The sequence below is a fragment of the Sapajus apella genome, unplaced genomic scaffold (genome assembly GCF_009761245.1).
Source record: "Sapajus apella isolate SASKATOON/1434 unplaced genomic scaffold, GSC_monkey_1.0 scaffold6, whole genome shotgun sequence".
Classification (NCBI taxonomy): domain Eukaryota; kingdom Metazoa; phylum Chordata; class Mammalia; order Primates; family Cebidae; genus Sapajus; species Sapajus apella.
The window spans coordinates 28495909-28514931 of record NW_022436946.1 but is presented as its reverse complement, the minus strand read 5'-3'; the positions used below and the strand labels follow the sequence as shown (position 1 = coordinate 28514931).

The following is a 19023-nucleotide window of genomic DNA, read 5'->3' as shown; positions in this document are numbered from 1 at the left end:
AAAAAAAAAAAAAAAAAAAAAAAGGTTTCTCACATAAGAAAAAATAAAGTGCAGAAATTAATGAAACAAAAAAAACTATATGTATCTAGATAACAGAAAGGAGGAGAAAAAGCTAAAAGTTGGTTCTTTGAAAAGGCTAATAAAATAAATTTCTAGCATAACAGATGAAGAGCAAAAGTGGGAAGACACAAAAAATGAAAAGGAACATTACTACAGATACTGGAAATACTAAAAAGATAACAGGATATTCATGAAAACCTTTATATAAATAAGTTTGAAAATCTAGATGAAACGGCCAAATTCCCAGAATATGATCCTAGCAAAAACTTACTCAGTAATTTATAGATTATTTAAACAACTCCATGTAAAATAAAAACCAGAAATGAAATCCCAAACATAACGCTTGATGTGGATGTGTGTGAGGTAAATTATCATTACATGAGCTTACAAAACATTAATCACCCAATCTATATTTGAAAAAGTTCTAATTTTTCTGTAATCCACTGTTTAATAAATCTAATAAATAAATCTAAAGCTAACCAATAAAAGCCAGTCTCTGGTAGCTCCAGAATAATCTTATCATCTAATAACAGGTATTAATAGTGAATTTAATGAGAAAATAAAGAAGAAAATCATGGAAATACAAAAGAAATCGTATGTATAATCAGAAATATTAAAGAAATTAGAAACTCTTCCATGCTTTTTAAAACTCAATTGCGAAGTAGTGAAAACTATAAATACTCCCCTACAAAACTGCAAATAAACACAAACGTGTGCATAGAATTTTAAAGAACTCAAAAATGCCCTGATGCACATATGATATTGGTAGGCATTCCAGGTAAGTAGGACTTCAGGGTACCCAAGAGTATCCAAGGGTCAGTAAAGGTAGTGTAACTAGACAAATTTCCAATGTCATCTCTGTCAGATCAAAATGAAATGCAAACACTAGATTAAAAATACTACTAATAATGAATGGAGGCACCTGGAGGTAGACTTGTAAATTCAGAGGCTTAACTAAAATTATATGAACCAAATCAAAAGAAAAACATAGGTCTCTAAAGATCTTCAAGCTCTACTTCAAATGGCACCTCATTCATTAAACCTCTTTTCCCTACTGCTCCCACGAGCAGAGCACTCTGTCCCCCATCTCTGTCACTTACCTTTCTGACACGTATCACAGACAGTTATGTGGCTTACCCCTTTGGAGAACTTAAAAAACTATTCCATAGGAAACTAATGATCTCATGTCCAATATATTCCCTTTGCAGTGTTCCGAGTGAATAATTTGTGCAGCCACTGAAAATGTCAGCAAAGGAGCTAAGATTGCTGGAACTCATTGCTTTTAATAAAGTACAGGAATCCCTTTAAATCGTGAAGTATTCTTTCAAAGAGATGATTAATGCGCTGCCTGGGTGAGCCTCGGGGGAATGGATTATTAGGATATGCTGGTTGTAGCAGTAAAAATATGAGGGCTGCGGTCAAACGCGGTGGCTCACGCCTGTAATATCAGCACTTTGGGAGGCCGAAACAGGCAGATCACTTGAGGTCAGGAGTTCAAGACCAGCCTGGCCAACACGGTGAAACACATCTTTACTAAATATACACAAATTAGCCGAGTCCAGTGGCGGGCACCTGTAATTCCAGCTACTCGGGAGGCTGAGGCTGGAGAATCACTTGAACCCGGAAGGCGAAGGCTGTAGTGAGCCCAGGTCATCCCTGCACTCCAGCTGGGACGACAGAGCGAGATTCCCCCTCAAAAAATCTAGAGAGAGAGACAGAGAAAGGCCGCAGAAGTTTTAGGAAATAAGAATAAATGTTAAATAAATTCGACGTTTCGGCAAATAAAAGAAAACGTAAACCTCCAAGTTGGGCACTATTTTAACAACAATAATCAAACTAATATTGTCGACCCTTCTCTGGACCTTCTCTGGATTAATGATTTGTAGGCTTACGACATCAAAAGCAATTTTACTTGTGAAAATTTTCATCAGTTTCCTCCAGATGTAAAAGAATCTCCTCGGCACATTCCAGGGAGGGGGCACCCGTGATCTTCTCCTTCACGCTCTGGAACAACTGCCTCAGCATTGCCTGCACCATCGCTTGGTCCTCGCTGGACAAAGGGGCCATCCCTGCGGGAATCAAACGCCCACTCTCATTACTTCGGGTCCGAGCAAAACCCGCGCACTGCGCACGCGCACCCCCACCCAGCCCCGGCCACACGCGCCGGCGTTCCCAGGGAGACCGCGGCGAGCGCTTGTGGGTGGGCCCTCACCTGCCCGCGCGTCGTTTCGGAAAACGAGTCACCTTACTTTGGGGAAGCAGGGGTCCACGAAGTCTCGCCTCTGGTACTCGCCGCTGCAAGCCTTCAGTACTAACAGACCTCAGGCTCTCCCGACTGACAGCACAAGAGACATCAGAAATGATCTGCTGGGAGGGCCCGAAGACGGAACGTCAGCGATGCGCGTGACGTCAGCTCGTTGATGAGTCTTCCCCAGTGGGAGGGCGTGCCACCAGGTGACCTGGGAGCGCCCAGAAAACGTACGGGTCAGCCACTCTCCCTCGCTGCCGCGTTGTGGTTGGGAGGGAAAAAAGTCCGAAGAGAAAGTGATCAGTAAAAGAAAGATAGTAGAAGTGAAACTGAAAGTAGCCGGACGAGCCTTAAGTGAAGAGTGAAGGGTATTGAAAAGTTGCAGTGTTATTTACCTCCAACAGCTAACACCTATTGAGTTCCTACGCCTTACCACTTTCTTCACGGAGCGGCTCGCTAGGAGTTAAGAAGACTCCCTCAATGAATAACAGAAAAAGAAATTAAAGGTTACGATACAGTGCAATGAAATGTCACGCTAGGAAAAAAAAAAAAAAAAAAAAATGTGCCAAGTAGGTGCTGTGGAGACCCAGAATTACATTTCAGTCCAATAGGGGAATTGAGGAAAGAAGCAGAGAGAGCAAACAGGACATGCAAAGAACTGGAGCCTCAAGTGTAGTCACTTGAGGTAATAGGGTTAGAAAGAGGAGGTGAGGAAGCTAAAGAAGTAAATTGGTGACATCTGGAAGGGTCTAATCTGTTGGCACGTTAAGGGATTCGAGATTTTCCTGCAAATGGTAGGATGCAATTGAATTCCAGAGAGACACTATATGATATCATATACAAAGATTATAATGCAGGAAGCTGCAGTGGATATTAATGATCCCTCATCCAGTTACCAGTCTAGATCAATTCACCAGACCATGGTTATGTCCAGGCTGTAAGGAGCCGTCCCACTGATAAGTGGTTCAATGTCAATGAATTCTCCTTTATCCAATCTTATATTTTACTTCTCTAGTATCAGGTACACATCACATATTAGCCAGGATTCATGTCCTCTTTGATGTTTACGCTATTACTTTCAGAAGCAAAAGTATGATACAGCGTTGCCAGCTCTAGCGGTATGTAACTTCATGAAATGTATGCTAAATCTTGATTGTCTACTGCATAAGGGGAAAAAAATATTAGCAGAGTAGGCATATTTGCAACTTTATTTGTGGGTGATGGTTAAAACCCAATATGTATATGTGCATGTCTGTGTGTACACATAGAGTTACCAGCAATGTGACAGCTGTATATTCAAATTAACATAGATGGTTATATTGACAACTCAGACACGAAGACTAAGATAGCCATTAGTGATGTGATTTTCTGAAATAGTAAATAAACTATTATTGGTAAAATTCAGAACAAAATTTCTTGTTTACATGGCTTTTGCATTCCTGAAAAATTCAGTGTGTTAAAACTGTGCCAAATATTCCATTTATATTTATATATTTATATTTCTAATTCCATGTTTATAAGTATTATATTTATTTATATACATGGAATTAGGTCCTATTTATAAATACTGTATCTATTTATATACATGGAGTTGGATCCTAGACTCAGATACGTATCAAGAGCATTTTTTCTACATGAAATATCCAAAAGAACCATTGAAACCACTGAGAGTCATGTAAGAACCAGAGCAATCCTTTTGTGTATGTGATAGTCCTGGGTATATTTCAAGGTGTTTAAGTGTCCCTGTCTCACACTACAGATGCCAGTGAGTGCCCTCAAGCCACTGTGATGACAAAATGTCCCCACATATTTCAAAAAGCCTTCTAAGGGAGAGAAGATTAAGAACTACTGCTCTAAACATTAAACTTTAGGAAGAAGGAAAATAAACTTAGAATACCTGAGATACGAGAAGGAAAGAGGGCAAAAACAGAGGAGGGACGCTTTAAGGTAAAATTCAATAAATACTGTCTACATAATGATTATAAAATATTCCTATTTGTGAAGATTAAAAACACATAGTATTAAAATACTAGAAACAATTTTTAGAAGGTAGGAAATAGAATAAGTTGAAATGTTCTGTAATCTTTGTATTTTTGTGGGTTTTTTCTTTTTTTAGAGATGGGATCTCACTATGTTGCCTAGTCCGAACTCAAATTCCTGGGCTCAGATGATCCGCCTTCAGACTCCCAAGTAGCTAGGACTGCAGATATATGCAACTGCACTCAGCATTTTGTATTTTTCTAAACAGAGTTTAAGATGTTACACTTGAATAAATCAACATGATAAAATGTAACCACTTGAAAATTAGAAATAGAATATTTTAATTTAAAAAATGGAGACAAAAATTAAATGAGAGAAAATAATCAATACATTTAAAAAAGAAAGAAAAAGGAAGCATTAGAAAATAAAAATAAATGGCCGGGCGCGGTGGCTCAAGCCTGTAATCCCAGCACTATGGGAGGCCGAGGCAGGTGGATCACGAGGTCAAGAGATTGAGACCATCCTGGTCAACATGGTGAAACCCTGTCTCTACTAAAAATACAAAAACATTAGCTGGGCATGGTGGTGCGTGCCTGTAATCCCAGCTACTCAGGAGGCTGAGGCAGGAGAATTGCCAGAACCCAGGAGGCGGAGGTTGCGGTGAGCCGAGATCGCACCATTGCACTCCAGCCTGGATAACATGAGAAAAACTCCGTCTCAAAAAAAAAAAAAAAAAAAAAAAAAAGAAAAGAAAAATAAAAATGTACTAAGAAACGTTATAGAAAAGGCCCAAAACACTGATAAATTTAAATAAACTCAACACTACACTTAAAAGCCAAAACTACCAGACTAGATTTTAAAATGACCAATTCTGTGCTATTTATTAGAATCCTAACAACCTAGAAAAGTAAGAATTGAAAAGATGGAAAAAAGATAAAACAGGCGAATATTATCCAAAATAAAGCTGTTGACACTATATTCATATCAGCAAAAATAAGCTTAAATATATGTTACGGATACAGAGTGTCAAATGATTTTTTTTTTTTTTTTTTTTTTTTTGAGACGGAGTTTCACTCATGTTACCCAGGCTGGAGTGCAATGGCGCGATCTCGGCTCACCGCAACCTCCGCCTCCTAGGTTCAGGCAATTCTCCTGCCTCAGCCTCCTGAGTAGTTGGGATTACAGGCACGTGCCACCATGCCCAGCTAATTTTTTGTATTTTTAGTAGAGACGGGGTTTCACCATGTTGACCAGGATGGTCTCGATCTTTTGACCTCGTGATCCACCCGCCTCTGCCTCCCAAAGTGCTGGGATTACAGGCTTGAGCCACCGCGCCCGGCCTCAAATGATTTTTGAAAGTAGTTTAATTCAACAGGAAAATACAAAAATGTTGAACTTAGAATATTTTGAGAATTTTGAATAAGTAAACAAAGTTCTTGAACTCTTCAAAAGTTTTTAATATTTTTAATATTTTCCAGATAATATTTCTGCACATGTTCTTACATATCCTTAAATAAGATGCACTCAACTTAGGAAGGTGAATTCCTAATATATCCGTGGGACAACTCTGAAGCACCATCTCAGCTTCAGAGTCCTCTATGATTGGCTGGAGACTTTTTTGCAAGAGCATTACAGCTGAACTTCTCTTCATACCTAATTCTTCCTCCCAGACTCTTCCCAGACATTGTTCCCAAGAGTACATCACAGTAAACCTACTGCATATGAATCTCTGCATTTGAGTCTATTTCTGAGGGAATACTATTGGCTGCGGAATCTGATTCCGTCAATTAGATATTATCCCATTATCTAATACATGGTGTTCTTACAATAATAACATGCATTTCTGGTCATGTCATAGACTGCTAGGTCTTCCTTATGTCTGTTCTGTACACAGTGGACTCTTGTCAAAGAACTAATTTTTGTCCCAAAGACATATGGCCACAGTAGCAGTGTCAATGATCTAAATTTATTTTTTTATATATTTACATTTTTTTAAAAAGGCTGTGAGCATAGGAAGTACCTTGTACTCATGGATTTGCAGTGAGATAACATATGTAAAATTCCAGCAGAGGCCTTGAATTTTGAAAAAGTGTTCAACAGCTATTGGATATTATTATCATCGTTGCCCATTTCTGCAACTTTGAATACGGTATTTTCATAGAACTTAGCCAGATGCAACTTTTAAAAACTAATAAGAAAGTAAAGTATTTCAAATCTTCCCAGTTTTGAAATTGGCTTTTTCTTCTCTAGGCAACAAATCAGAATGAAATTAGGGAGCTATAAACCTCTAACATCTCTACTTAAAGACTTTTTATTTTGGGGGATCTCCCACTTAAAATGACTTTTGCTTTTCCCCAGGGAGGTATTTGATTGGAAAACCAAACACTTACTGATGAAAAATTTCTTGAAAAGTCAGAGTTTGGACATTACCCAAAATATAGTTCTTAGCTTTGAAAGTTTTCTTGCATGTCTGGAAAAAGAATCTGAATTGCTATAGATAACTATGTTTCCTTATTACAGAGCTCACCTACTGATCCCTCCTAAATTGTTAGCCTAAGCGATTTGCCAAATAAGCCTCTTGAGCTAATGTCCTATCCTAATCCTGCTTTTAGTATGATGCCAGCAAGACAAGAATCTCACTGCTCTGAAAGCAAGGCTAAAATATATTCACTCTCATGTTTACAGCATTCAGTCTGACTATGAAGACTGACTATTTTTTGTGTGGTCTGGAAAGTTCTGTACATCAGGTGTAACTGAACCTTGCTTCTTTAGACTTGATTTTAATACAGTTTCCCTTTCCTTTGGTTTTATTAATCTGAGGCCATATTCATTCAAATTCAATCTACTCTCATGTCTAAACAGGTCTCTAAATTACATGTGCATTGTGTATGCATGTTAATTTCTTCTTTCACTGTAAGAAAAAATATAATATGAAAAACATACGTGTTCCTTAAAAGAGTTATAGGAGGAATTAATTTATCACAAATAATTTTATTGATAGAATTTTCAATAAATAGGATTTCTCTTGAATTTGTTACTAGATAAAAACTTGAATCATTAGCCACTTACCCATATATAGTTACATCTTTAGGAAAAACATTAAAATATCTTATGTGCTGGGAAATTTTCCATATTGCTCTAAGAAATGAAAAGAACACAAACAAAGTTGGAGAAAATTATTTTCATGCCAATGTTCTCATAGAATACAAATGTTTTCATTAACTGTTTAGTAATTTGTTGCAAAGAGAAGTAATAATTTGGTGTAGAAAACAGAATTTGCTATAAACAAAGAAAATAATTGTTTAAAGAATACATAATGACAATTATATATATACATATACACACACACGCATTTCCTTCTTTCCATTACAAAACATTTTAAAAACTTTACAAAAGTGTAAAGAATAAAATGATGAACCTCTCAGATTCAAAATTTTTCAATATTTTGCCAATTGTATGTGAACTCTTCCCCCCGTTTTTTCTGAAATTCATTAAACGTCAAACATCTTATCATTTGATCTATAAATACCTTGGCCTGTACCTTTCATAGATCAGGCCTATTATCCACATAACCACTATATATATATGATTTTTCTTCACTACTAACTAAATTCAAAAGACTTCCTTTATACCATCGAATACAAGTTCACATTCAGATTTCACTAACTGTCCAGAAATGTGTTTTCACAGTTGGTTTATTTCAGCCAGGAGCCAAACAAGTTTGCATTTCATTTGATAGAGTATGTTTCAGCCTTTCCTGCCTCCTGTTTCCCCACTGGCTGGTTGGAGTAGTCAGGTCATTGACTCTTCAGCGCCCCATGCCCTGGATTTGTGGTCTGTGTCCTTATGGTGTCTTTTAACCTTGAATTTCCTGTGGATTGCAGTTAAGACTAGAGGATTGCTTCATGGAGGTATAATCTGCGCAGTCATGGGGGGCCTGGCACTCAGAAGGGCTCTGTGCCAGGCTTGATGCTTTGCTAGGTCTGCCTTGAATCTTAATACTATATATCTTTGAACTTGTGTTTTGGAAGGGCTGCACAACAGGAGCACAAGAAAAGGAGAGAAGGTGATGATGCTGTGAACATACTATTCCAGTGCCCCTAGGATGCACAGATCAGTGGAACTCCAGGCCATAGCAGATCATGTATATCTATAACTGAGTCTGCAGGAGGCCACACTTCCCATGTGAGAACTGCTTCAAATGCAGAAAGAAGGCAATGACCTTGTGAATAACACCAGAGACTAATGACCCCAGTCATATCTTTTCTTACTCATTTTTTATTCCTATATTAATCAAGCTTCACGCCAAAAATAATGGCATGGAAAGAAAGGGAAAGACAGGAAAAGCCATAGTTCCTTTCTTTCAGTTCTTCCTTATTCACCAGTAAGCTGAAGGCAGTGTCAAGAAAGCAGTATCCTTGCCTTGCCACTATCGAGAGGTGAAATAAAAATCCTTGATTTAGTTTTACACAGCATTTCTACTGTTCCGATAAGAACAAAATGTATATGTATGCTATGAGCTGCAAATTATGAATTGTGTAATTTCAGTGTTTCTCCATAAGAATATGATACTCTCATATTTGTATTTAAAATTGGCATTGCACAATATGAAGATGAACAGTAAAACTCAGCTAAAAATTTTTAATTAAAATTTTCTTTACTCAGAATGACCTTAAATAGCAAGTAACAATGGTAAATTATTAGAATAAAGAGAAAGAAAAATTTTATATTTTAGTACCATTTAGAGTAGTTTTTCCTACTTTGTGAACAAGGGACTCCACGTTTTCATTTTTCAATGCTTCCTCACGCCCTTGCACAAATGAAGTGTCCAGCCCTGCTCCAGAATTTCTGAGTATGGGATAAATCCCTACATGTACCTGCACAGAACCCAGGCTCGCCTCCTCACTCACACACTTGTGGTCATTGTCCGTCTCTTTGTCTCAGCAGACCAGGAACGCAGACCAGTCAGCCTGCTCCATTGTCCACTGGGCTTCCCGTGCTCAGCACAATCTGTGCATGAGGAAGGCTTCTAAGTGCCTGGGAATGAGTGGGTAAATGGAGACAGGGGCCTCACAGGCACCTGGAGAGAGAGGATGAGATGTGGACTGGGTTAGTGATGGATGGTGGTGATAAAGAAGAGAGGATGAAAGCAAGATTCTTATCTACAAAGCACTGAAGGTCTGCATAAGGCTAGGATGGATGTGGTTGTGAAGGAGAGGCAGGGAAACTGGGTTCTGGCCTCTGGTTTGGGCAAATGGGTAGATGGAGTGTCTTTACCTGAGATGTTGCCTGAAAAAGGGATCAGGTTTGTGAGAAGAGACTTTTCTTAATAAAATTTTTAATTTTTGTTTACCTGACTGTGAATTGAGGGCATGTTATCAGCCTTCAGCCAGAAGTCTTTTCGTATAAGAATTATAGATGAGCTATTCCAAGTCTTTCTGTTTTGGTTTGGTTTGAGATGGAGTCCTGCTCTGTCACCCAGCCTGGAGTGCAGTGGCACCATCTTGGCTCACTGCAAACTCTACCTCCCTGGTCAAGCAATTCTCCTGCCTCAGCCTCCTGAATAGCTGGGATTACAGGCACATGGCATCAGACCTGGCTAATTTTTGTATTTTTCATAGAGGTGGGTTTTTTTGTATTTTTCATAGAGATAGGGTTTTATCATGTTGGCCAGGCAGGTCTCAAACTCCTAACCTCTAGTGATCTGCCTGCCTCAGCCTCCCAAAGTGCTGGGATTACAAGCATGAGCCACTATGCCCGGCCTGAGCTACTATTCCAAGTCTTATTCCCATAAACGTATTATATGTGCTACCTCATTAAACTAACACTTGTTAATAGAGTAACATACATTTTCAGACTTGGGCTCAAATTTTGTAGATTACAGTCTAAGTGTCTAGAAAAATCAGGCAGGGAGTGGGGGGACCGAAAAATATAGTAGCTTCAGAAAGATAGCAGTTTATGTACCCGTTATGTATAGATCCAGATCTGGTCGATCCCATTGTGATAGAATGGCTTTGCCATCATCAACAATGATTTTTCATCTTTGGATCCAGGATGGCTTCTCCAACTTTCACCAGTACATCTGCTTCTTAGCCAGTGGAAAAGATAAACAGGCAAAGGCCCCACCAAAAAAGTGATGGCCAGGCACACTTACCTGAACACATGTAACTGCAGAGGCTAAAAAGTGGAGTCTCTACTTGAATAATAAAACTAGGATCTTCAGTGACTTAGAGAAGAAAGGCAGAATGGATATTAGTAGATAGCCGGCAGTCTCTGCTATACATGCCTATGGTAATATCCTGGCTTTCCCCAAATTGTACACATTATTATTTACTGGCTAGATCAGATATTACTCAGTTCAGGAAACAAAAACCAGTCTAAGTATTTTAAGTAGTACAGGAATTCAGGAGTTTATGAAATTGTTAGAAAGACCAAAGAAGATGGCTCTAAACTGAGCCTCAAGAAATTATTGCCAGAGCACTACAAAACTGACCCTCTAGTAGCAATACTATGCTACTGTAGAACTATGAAATTTATGAATAAAGGGCAATAGCCAAATTTAGGGATAGGAGGCCTGGGTCTGGAAGCCTCTGTGATCAGCACAAATCCCCATCATATCCCATAGAGCTGCTTATCAGGTACTGAAATATGGCCACCATCTCCACTGAAATTACTTCCCAAAACATAGGAAGCTGGAGATAACTGTATGGAAGGCTGCTACAGAAAATGTCACATTTCCATGACTGTGTTTGCGAGCATATACACAACCAAGAAAAGGCATAAAACAAAATCGGAAACCTTCTACATATTTCATAATAGGTTGAAGGTTAAATTAATTATGGTTCAGCCATATGCTGTTAATGTCAGCCACTTAAAAAAAATGTTTCCTATGAATGTTTAACAACAGGGAAAGTATTCACAACATTGTAAGTGAAAAGACTTGAATCCAAAATTATACACATTCACTCAATATATATTTATTGACTGTCTATACTGTGCAATTTTGGTGTGCATTGCATACCAAACACACACATGTGTGTACATGTGTGTGTGTGTCTGTATCATAATTATAAGTAAAAATTTCTTTGCCCACAATTGTGATATTAGTATAGATAATGCTGGATCTAATAAAACCTTAGTACACGGATCACGTAAGTGCATTAAATCCTCATGCATTATGAAAAAGGGCAACAGATTGTATCTAAAGTAGATAGCTTGATGAATAATGGCATAGTTGTATTATAATAAATTAATAAGAAAACTACCAAGACAATTAAAAATGAAACATTTGAATAGGGTTGCCTGTGCAAAGCTGAAACTCCCAGGCAATCACAGCAAGAGAGGCAATGAAGCGGAGGCACTTGCTTTTGCTTCAAACCCAACACACTATTTTGTTTTATTAATGTATATTTGTACTTTTATTTTATAAAGAGAATGACCTTTTAAAAGTTGGTAAAAGAAACCCATAAAAAACATTACTCTTTCCCACCCAAGGTCGAAAACTAACTGAGAGATAGATATAGGAATCAGATAGCTGGAGATAAAGTATCAACTTTATTAAAAGTTTAATTGAAGGAAATGACTTAGGTATGTGGCACGACAATCTTGCTAATATTTCACCACTACTTAGCCTTTACCCACCTAGTCACTTGTATAGCTGTAAAACGCAGACCATACATAAAGAGGCAGGCAGAGAGCGGAAAAGAATCATGCTTTCTATACATAGGCTAGATTTAAAACTCAAAAAGAAAACAAAGTTGAAGTAAACACATTGTTTCTTCTTCCAGAGTCACTGATCCTCTCTATAAAATCATTAACCATCTATTACTCCAACATGTTCAGTAAAAGACATCTGCTTTGTGTAGGTACTTTGCTATATGCTATGGGAAGCCCAATGAACAATTAAAATAAGTAAGACTTCTGTCCCTACGAACTCACAGTCTGGTAAGGGAGACATGTTAACACGTAAGAGAGACATATATACAAATAATTCAACAATATTCTGCATACAATTTTAAGTTCTAAGAGTAGCTGTTTTGCAAGATCTTTTAGTTCATCAATTGTTCATATAAAGATAGTAGTTTTGTTGATTTCCATTAATCTTGGCATATAATACTTAACATCATCTAAGTGAAGTTATAATAGTCTCATTTAAATTATTCAGCTGCTCTATATTTAGCCCTTTACTGCTTTCAAAATCTGTTTTCTAGGCCAGTTTTTCCATGGATTTAAAATACCCTTTGTGTTTTGTAATATTTAATATTTTAGTGGCAGTTTTCAAATTTATTCATATATTTCTCTCAACAATAAAATTGATATGTTCTTTCATTTCCCAGATACTTTTCCTGTAGATACTAACCACGAGTATTAGAATAACCCATTTTAAAGACAGCAGAGCACTAAAAATGATGTTGAATTGGAAGAAGTAATCTATGTAATAGAATTTGGTGACTTGAGTTTTTCTATCTGTAAAAGCTAAGTAATCGTTTTTCCAATACAGATATCAAAACAATACTACTATAACCCAATAATGGTCAAAACATTCTAGTAGATTCCAAAATTACTGTAGAACATCGAAAGTATTGTTAGACTACCATCAATAAGCACTGTGTAATTTTAAAAACCTTCTTTTATCATTTCAAGAAGGTTATTTGCCATTAGGCAAGGTTACCCATATAATACACATTTGTTATAACTAGAAATACCCTATAAGAAACACTTTACTGGATTCTTATGATATAAAAATGATTTGGCCTGTTAAATATGACAGCTTGAACAAATGCATTTATTTCTGCTCCTTACAGAAACACCACTAAAATGATAAAGAAATACAAAAGACAAACTCACAAGGACAAAGAGAATGTTAAAAATCACAGAGAATTTGATTTGTCCAAGTGTGGACACTGTAGGTTAGGGTTTACCTACTCAGACATAAGCTGATGAACCTGGGAAGAAGTTTTGAAAGTTGTGACAAAGATTTAGCTTGATATCTCACCTCATCCTATTCAAGGAAGCATGTTTTAGGAAGAATACTTATAGTTCATGTAGGTAAGAATTTGCCTTAAGTCAAGCCATAACAAACAAGAAGACAGAGTTGGGTGGAGGCCTTATGTGTATTCTGAATGTAGGCAGCCTTCTTTTCTACACCAAGAAACAACCAAAAGAGATTATGCATCCTCTGAATATAGGTAAGGATATATCCTGAAGTCAGGCCTTATCAGACATAGGCGGATATACTCAAAGGAAAAGCATTTGGTAAGGAATATAGGCAATAGGCTTAATGAAATGTCAAGGCAAACTAACCTGAAAGAGAAATGTTATTTGTTTGAGAATAGAAAAATGAATTGGAAGACATAGCTCACCAAACGTAGGCAGCTTATACGCTACAAGAACTTAGTGATCTGTGACTTTAAAATACCAGGCCTACCATAGTGACTCCCATACTTTTATCTCCAGTCCCTAACGTTGCACCTGCACTGTACACTCCTATATGCAACTGCCTGCTGGATAGTTCCATCGGCATAGATAATAAGACTTTTATAGTTTAACTTTTCCAAATCAAGCTTTGGAATATGTGCTACCTCCTCTTCCTTCTGGAGTCTGCCCCATCTCAGTAAATATCTCCATTTCCAATTGCTTAGGCTAAAACACTGAAATCATTCTTGACTTCTCTCTTTCAGTCATGTATCACACTCAAGCTATCAGGAAATCCTGCCTGTTCCACTGACAAGCATATCCAGAATCCGTCCATTTCTTATCACATTCAGTGATCCACATTCCAGTCAAGCCACCATCTCACTCTCTGATTTAATCTCCATCTATTCTTTCTCCTCCCTTGGCCAAGCCCTTCTGATCCATAGAGACCTTGCTATTCCTGATCACGTTAAGCATTTTCTTACCTCAAGGCCTTTGAAGTTTTGATTTTCTCTGACTGGAATGCTCTTCTCTTTAGATACTCGTATGGCTTATTCACTCATTTCTTTTAGATTTCTGCCCAAATATCAGTAATGTAAAGAGAGATCTTTACTGATCACCTAATATTAAAAAATAAATAAGCAAAACATCCTTTCTTGATCCTTTGTCACAAAGTTTTCTGTAATCTGATTATTTTTTGAGCAGTTAAAGGATGGAGCAAGAACTTCTCAACTGCCTCTTGTGAAAATTTTAATACTGGTTTTTTACTTCACTTTGCTACCTCCATGCCTTATTGGAAACTTTCAATTTAACATCTTACCACATTTTTTAATGTTATGCTTTTCTCATTAGATATTAGCTCCATCAAAGTAGCTAATTGTTTTTCATCAGTTTATCGCCAGCATCCATAATACTGCCTGGTACATAGCTTTCTAGGGTATTTCTTGAATGAATGAAAACAGAAGAGAAATGAAGGAATTATCTGGATGACAGTAAGAGAAAGATCTGAATAGCAGACCCAGAAAGCAGTCGTAATGGAATAGACGCCAAAATAGTTCTGGAATTTTTTCTACAAAACAAAAGGAAAATGGTAGATCAACTGAAACACCTGGCCATATTGTGATGACTTGCTTGTAATTATCTTGGAGAGTTTAGAGAGACGTAGTGATAGGATTACAGAAAAACAAAGCCAACAACAATACAACAAGGCAAATGTTGTTCCTAGAAAGGCAAACATTGTACAGAAAAGTAACTATAATCATAGCATACTATGTGGCTCACCAGTGAACAGTCTTTCCCATCACAAAAATAAAAGCAATAAATCCAGCTTATTAAAAATCATGATATAACTATACAAGCAGAATGAAGACAGAACATATGTGTTATAGTACTACATTTTTGTCTTCTAAATTAGAAACTCAATATATGCTTGAAATTGAAAAACTCAAGAAATACCAGTATACATGTAGGATTTAAAAATACAGAGGTGGCCAAGCATGGTGGCTCATGCCTTTAATCCCAACACGTTGGGAGGCTGAGGTAGGAGGATAGCTAGAGTCCAGGAGTCAGCCTGGGCAATATAATGAGACCCCAGTCTTTAGCAATGTATATTTTTTAATTATATATGTATATAAACATACATATAACTTTTAAAATAAAAATACAGAGGTAAATGAAAGGAGAAAAAAAGTTAGGAATTAAAATTTCTTGCCTCTAATTAAAATGACATCTCATGGATGGGGAGAGCTAAGACCTAGGATTAGGGCTTGTTGATTAGAAACCTTGTACTATTTGCTTTTCTAAACTGTATGCATATATTACTTTTAAAAATAAAAATCATATTTAAATACACTTTTGTATTATGAAATGACAAGTAGGGATGTAAAAAGGTAACATGTAAAATTCAGATCCTATGTTGGACCAGAATCTTCACAACATGTATATTAACGAGGAAACCCTCAAAGCACTTTCAGTGAATTTCAATGCCAAATAGAGTTCAAAATTTCTTCTGTCGGCCGGTCGTGGTGGCTCACGCCTATAATCCAAGCACTTTGGAGGCCAAGGCGGGCGGATCACCTGAGGTCGGGAGTTCAAGACCAGCCTGACCAACATGGTGAAAGCCCATCTTAAAAAAAAAAAAAGAAAAATCTGAATTAAAAAACAAAAATTTTTTTTCTGCTGTCAAAGCTGTATTTAGTGTCTTTTCTTTTTATAAGAATCCTTTTACTTTTCTTTATCTTTTTACCATCAAAGATTGTATTCCTAACCAAAAAGTTGTTTAGTGTTGCCTGTTTTTGACATTGTATAAGTGAATCCCTATTTATACAAATTAGGGTCTTCTATGACCTGCTCCATTTGCTCATATACATTGATACATTTGTGAGATTCATCCAAGACAATACATAGCTGCTATTACTTCTGTTTTGCCACTGCACATTATTCAAATATTTGCCTATACCAAAATTTTTGTTCACTTCACTTTTGGTTGACATGAGTTGCTTACATTTTTTTGCCATTACAAACAAAACTACTAGATTATATAGGATTGGAATTGCTTCTTTAAAATGGATTCATTTTAAATCCATTTAATTGGAATTGCTTCTTTAAAATGGATTCATTTTAAATCTAGTAACATTATCTATTTTTTTCTTAATTCTAGTAATTTATAAACTTTTTACTATTATATGCCTATGTCTTCTACAAATAATGACAATTTTTTTCCCCAGTCCTTTCTTTTCCTGTCTTACTGCACTGAACCTCTAGTACACATTGAGCCTGAGGGTTGGATTGTAATTCATATTCTCAGCTGTGTTAGCTATGTGCATTCTCTCTTCCCAGGACAGCAATTGTGTCCAAGAATGTTGATTATCCTTGTTTCCTTGGGGAGTAAGGTGAGGAGGGAAGGTTTGATTTTGGCTCACCTTTACAGAGCCAATTGACATCCTCCTTTTATGGAGGAGGAATATCCTCCTATTAGACTTCTCATCTTAGATATATGCCTTGAATTTGCTTCTTGTCCCTGTGAGGCCATCAAGAAATGTGATTAGGAAGGAAGCCAGTTCCATTTCTCCACTTACCTTTCTGAATTCCTGACTTCACTTAGATAACAGACCTGAGAGTTTCCTAGTTTACTGTCAGTTCATTGATATACTTAAGAAAATTTTATTAAATATATTTTATCAGAAATGTTCTCTGTTTTTATTGGAGAATTAATGTAGGCACCTAGCCCACTATGTGATCAGAAACAGCCAAATGAATTTTAGAACTAAACAAACAAAGAAATGGAAAAAAAAAAACAGACTAAGTTTCTGATTCTCCAGGGAAGTTGCAATAACTAGTTTACACGTGTTCTTTAAAGTAAGGCCAGTTTTCTAAACAATTTTGAATCCTTTTTCAATGACAACGCTAAGGTTTTTTTGTTGTTGTTTTGTTTTGTCATTTGCATTTTCTAACAAAAGCCATATACTATGTATTCTACAACAGGCTGTGAAAATGTGGGAAGAAAAGAAACAGTGCATTGATTGCACCCTGGGGTCATTTTTTTTTTTTTTTTAGAGAAAACACATCATTCCAGAAAAATTATCTCTATGCCACACATGTTAAACCAGTGAGTTGCACATCAAGTTTTGAACAAAACACCTACGCAAAGTTCTTCACAATTGGTTGATGCTTCTTAAAAATAACACAGTAATGTTTCAGCATTCCTCAGAGATCACATTATTCTTTTATAGTCCATTTGAGTTACTTCTCCAGTATGCCACATCAGAAACCAATAATGTCTTCAGAATGAGTGCCAAATAAACAGAGTTGAGATTACTCAGATAAACAATGTCAATCTTAAAAATACTTGCTGGTTTTTTTTAAAACAAAGAAAGGGCATTCATTAAATTTTATGTCTGATTTAATTGGTTTACTCTGTGGCTGTGGCCCTTCATTATTTATTTGTGTTGCTATTTAATTCAACATTTGCTGAACAAAATGACAGGAATTTTGAGTCCCATTTTATTGCATAGATTGCAACTAAAGTTATCAGACTTGACTCCTATTCACAGGAGAAAAGCAGTCACTAAAATAAGTAGCATCAATGATATTTTTAACTGTAAAATGAATTGTGAAAAAATAACTTATTGTTTGAAAATCAACAATATCTGTCAGCTTTCAGAAGTAAGACTTTTTTTTTTTTTAATCCATAGCACCTGGAACTAACTGTGGCATATGGGAGAAGCTAAATATTTATGAAATGAGTAACAGTATTGAGGGATATTAAGATAGTAGGTTTTCACACTGCTAAAGAATTGTCTGAGACTGAGTAATTTAAACAGGAAAGAGGTTGAATTGACTCACATTTCCACATGGCTAGGGAGACCTCACGAAACTTACAGTCATGATGGAAATTAAAGGGGAAGCAAGGTTAGACCTTGTCATATGGCTGCAGTAGAAAGAAGAGCAAGCAGGAAAAAGTGCCACATGCCTATAAAACCATCAGATATCATGAGAATTCACTCACTATCACAAGAACAGCATGGGGAAAACTGCGCCATGATAGAATCACCTCCTCCTGGGTCCCTTCTTTGACGTGAGGATTGTGGGTATCACAATTCAAGATGAGATTTGTGTGGGTACACAGCCAAACCATATCAGCTCTGAAATGGAATTCCTCATTTGTATTAGAAAGGGAATCACAGAGAGAAGAAAGGCTTTGGGGTCCCACATATCTGGGGTTGTATTTCAACAACATTGCTTATTAACTCCCTGGCACTAACAACTGAGCATCAGATTCCTAATCTGCAAAAGGAGAGTGAGATGCCTAACTCACAGCATTGTTGTGGGGATTAAATGAGATGGCACATAAGTAGTTAGCACAGTGCTTGGCACAGAATGGTTATTCAATAACAGCTATTTTGCTCCACTCCTACCTACTTTTTTAAACATGATTTTAAAATGACCTCTTTTACTACTGACATTGAATATGTTGCCTATGTCTGATTTATATTACGGTGCCTTTTCTTCTTTATAACAGCACTTCTTTTATAGTCCATCAGATCTTCTTAGTTTCTAGCCAAGTGGTAAAATATTTTTTTTTTTTAAATATGGAACGCTTCACGAATTTACATGTCATCCTTGCGCAGGGGACATGCTAATCTTCTCTGTATCGTTCCAATTTTAGTATATCTGCTGCCAAAGCGAGCATGTGGTAAAATATATTTATTAAAAGTGCTCACTTCAGCAGCACACTTACTAAAATTGGAATGATACAGAAAAGATTAGCATGGCTCTTGAACAAGGAAGTCATGCAAGTTTGTGAAGTATTCCATTTTAAG

The 19023-nt window shown here is 36.8% G+C and overlaps 1 protein-coding gene and 2 non-coding genes across 8 annotated transcripts in view; 1 reads left to right on the top strand and 2 right to left on the bottom strand.

Annotated features, from left to right (window-relative positions):
* The window catches only part of TBC1D32 (TBC1 domain family member 32), a 244204-nt gene extending 241764 nt beyond the window's left edge, over window positions 1-2440 (bottom strand). Inside the window, exons 1-2 of one of the 6 annotated variants that reach the window (XM_032274914.1) lie at window positions 2310-2440; window positions 1973-2129 (exon numbers count right to left, since the gene is read on the bottom strand). In XM_032274914.1, coding sequence (XP_032130805.1) covers window positions 1973-2127 — 155 coding nt within the window. In that variant the 5' untranslated portion in view covers window positions 2128-2129; window positions 2310-2440. Of the gene's footprint in view, window positions 1-1972; window positions 2130-2272 lie in introns of all 6 variants that reach the window. The other 5 variants (XM_032274915.1, XM_032274913.1, XM_032274912.1 and 2 more) reach the window with 5 other exon arrangements.
* Window positions 2441-18786: 16346 nt separating this feature from the next.
* On the bottom strand, window positions 18787-18893 carry LOC116549784. Its single transcript, XR_004268065.1, has one exon. It is a non-coding gene; the product is annotated as a U6 spliceosomal RNA (small nuclear RNA).
* A 23-nt stretch (window positions 18894-18916) lies between these two features.
* LOC116549803 lies at window positions 18917-19023 on the top strand. Its single transcript, XR_004268083.1, has one exon. It is a non-coding gene; the product is annotated as a U6 spliceosomal RNA (small nuclear RNA).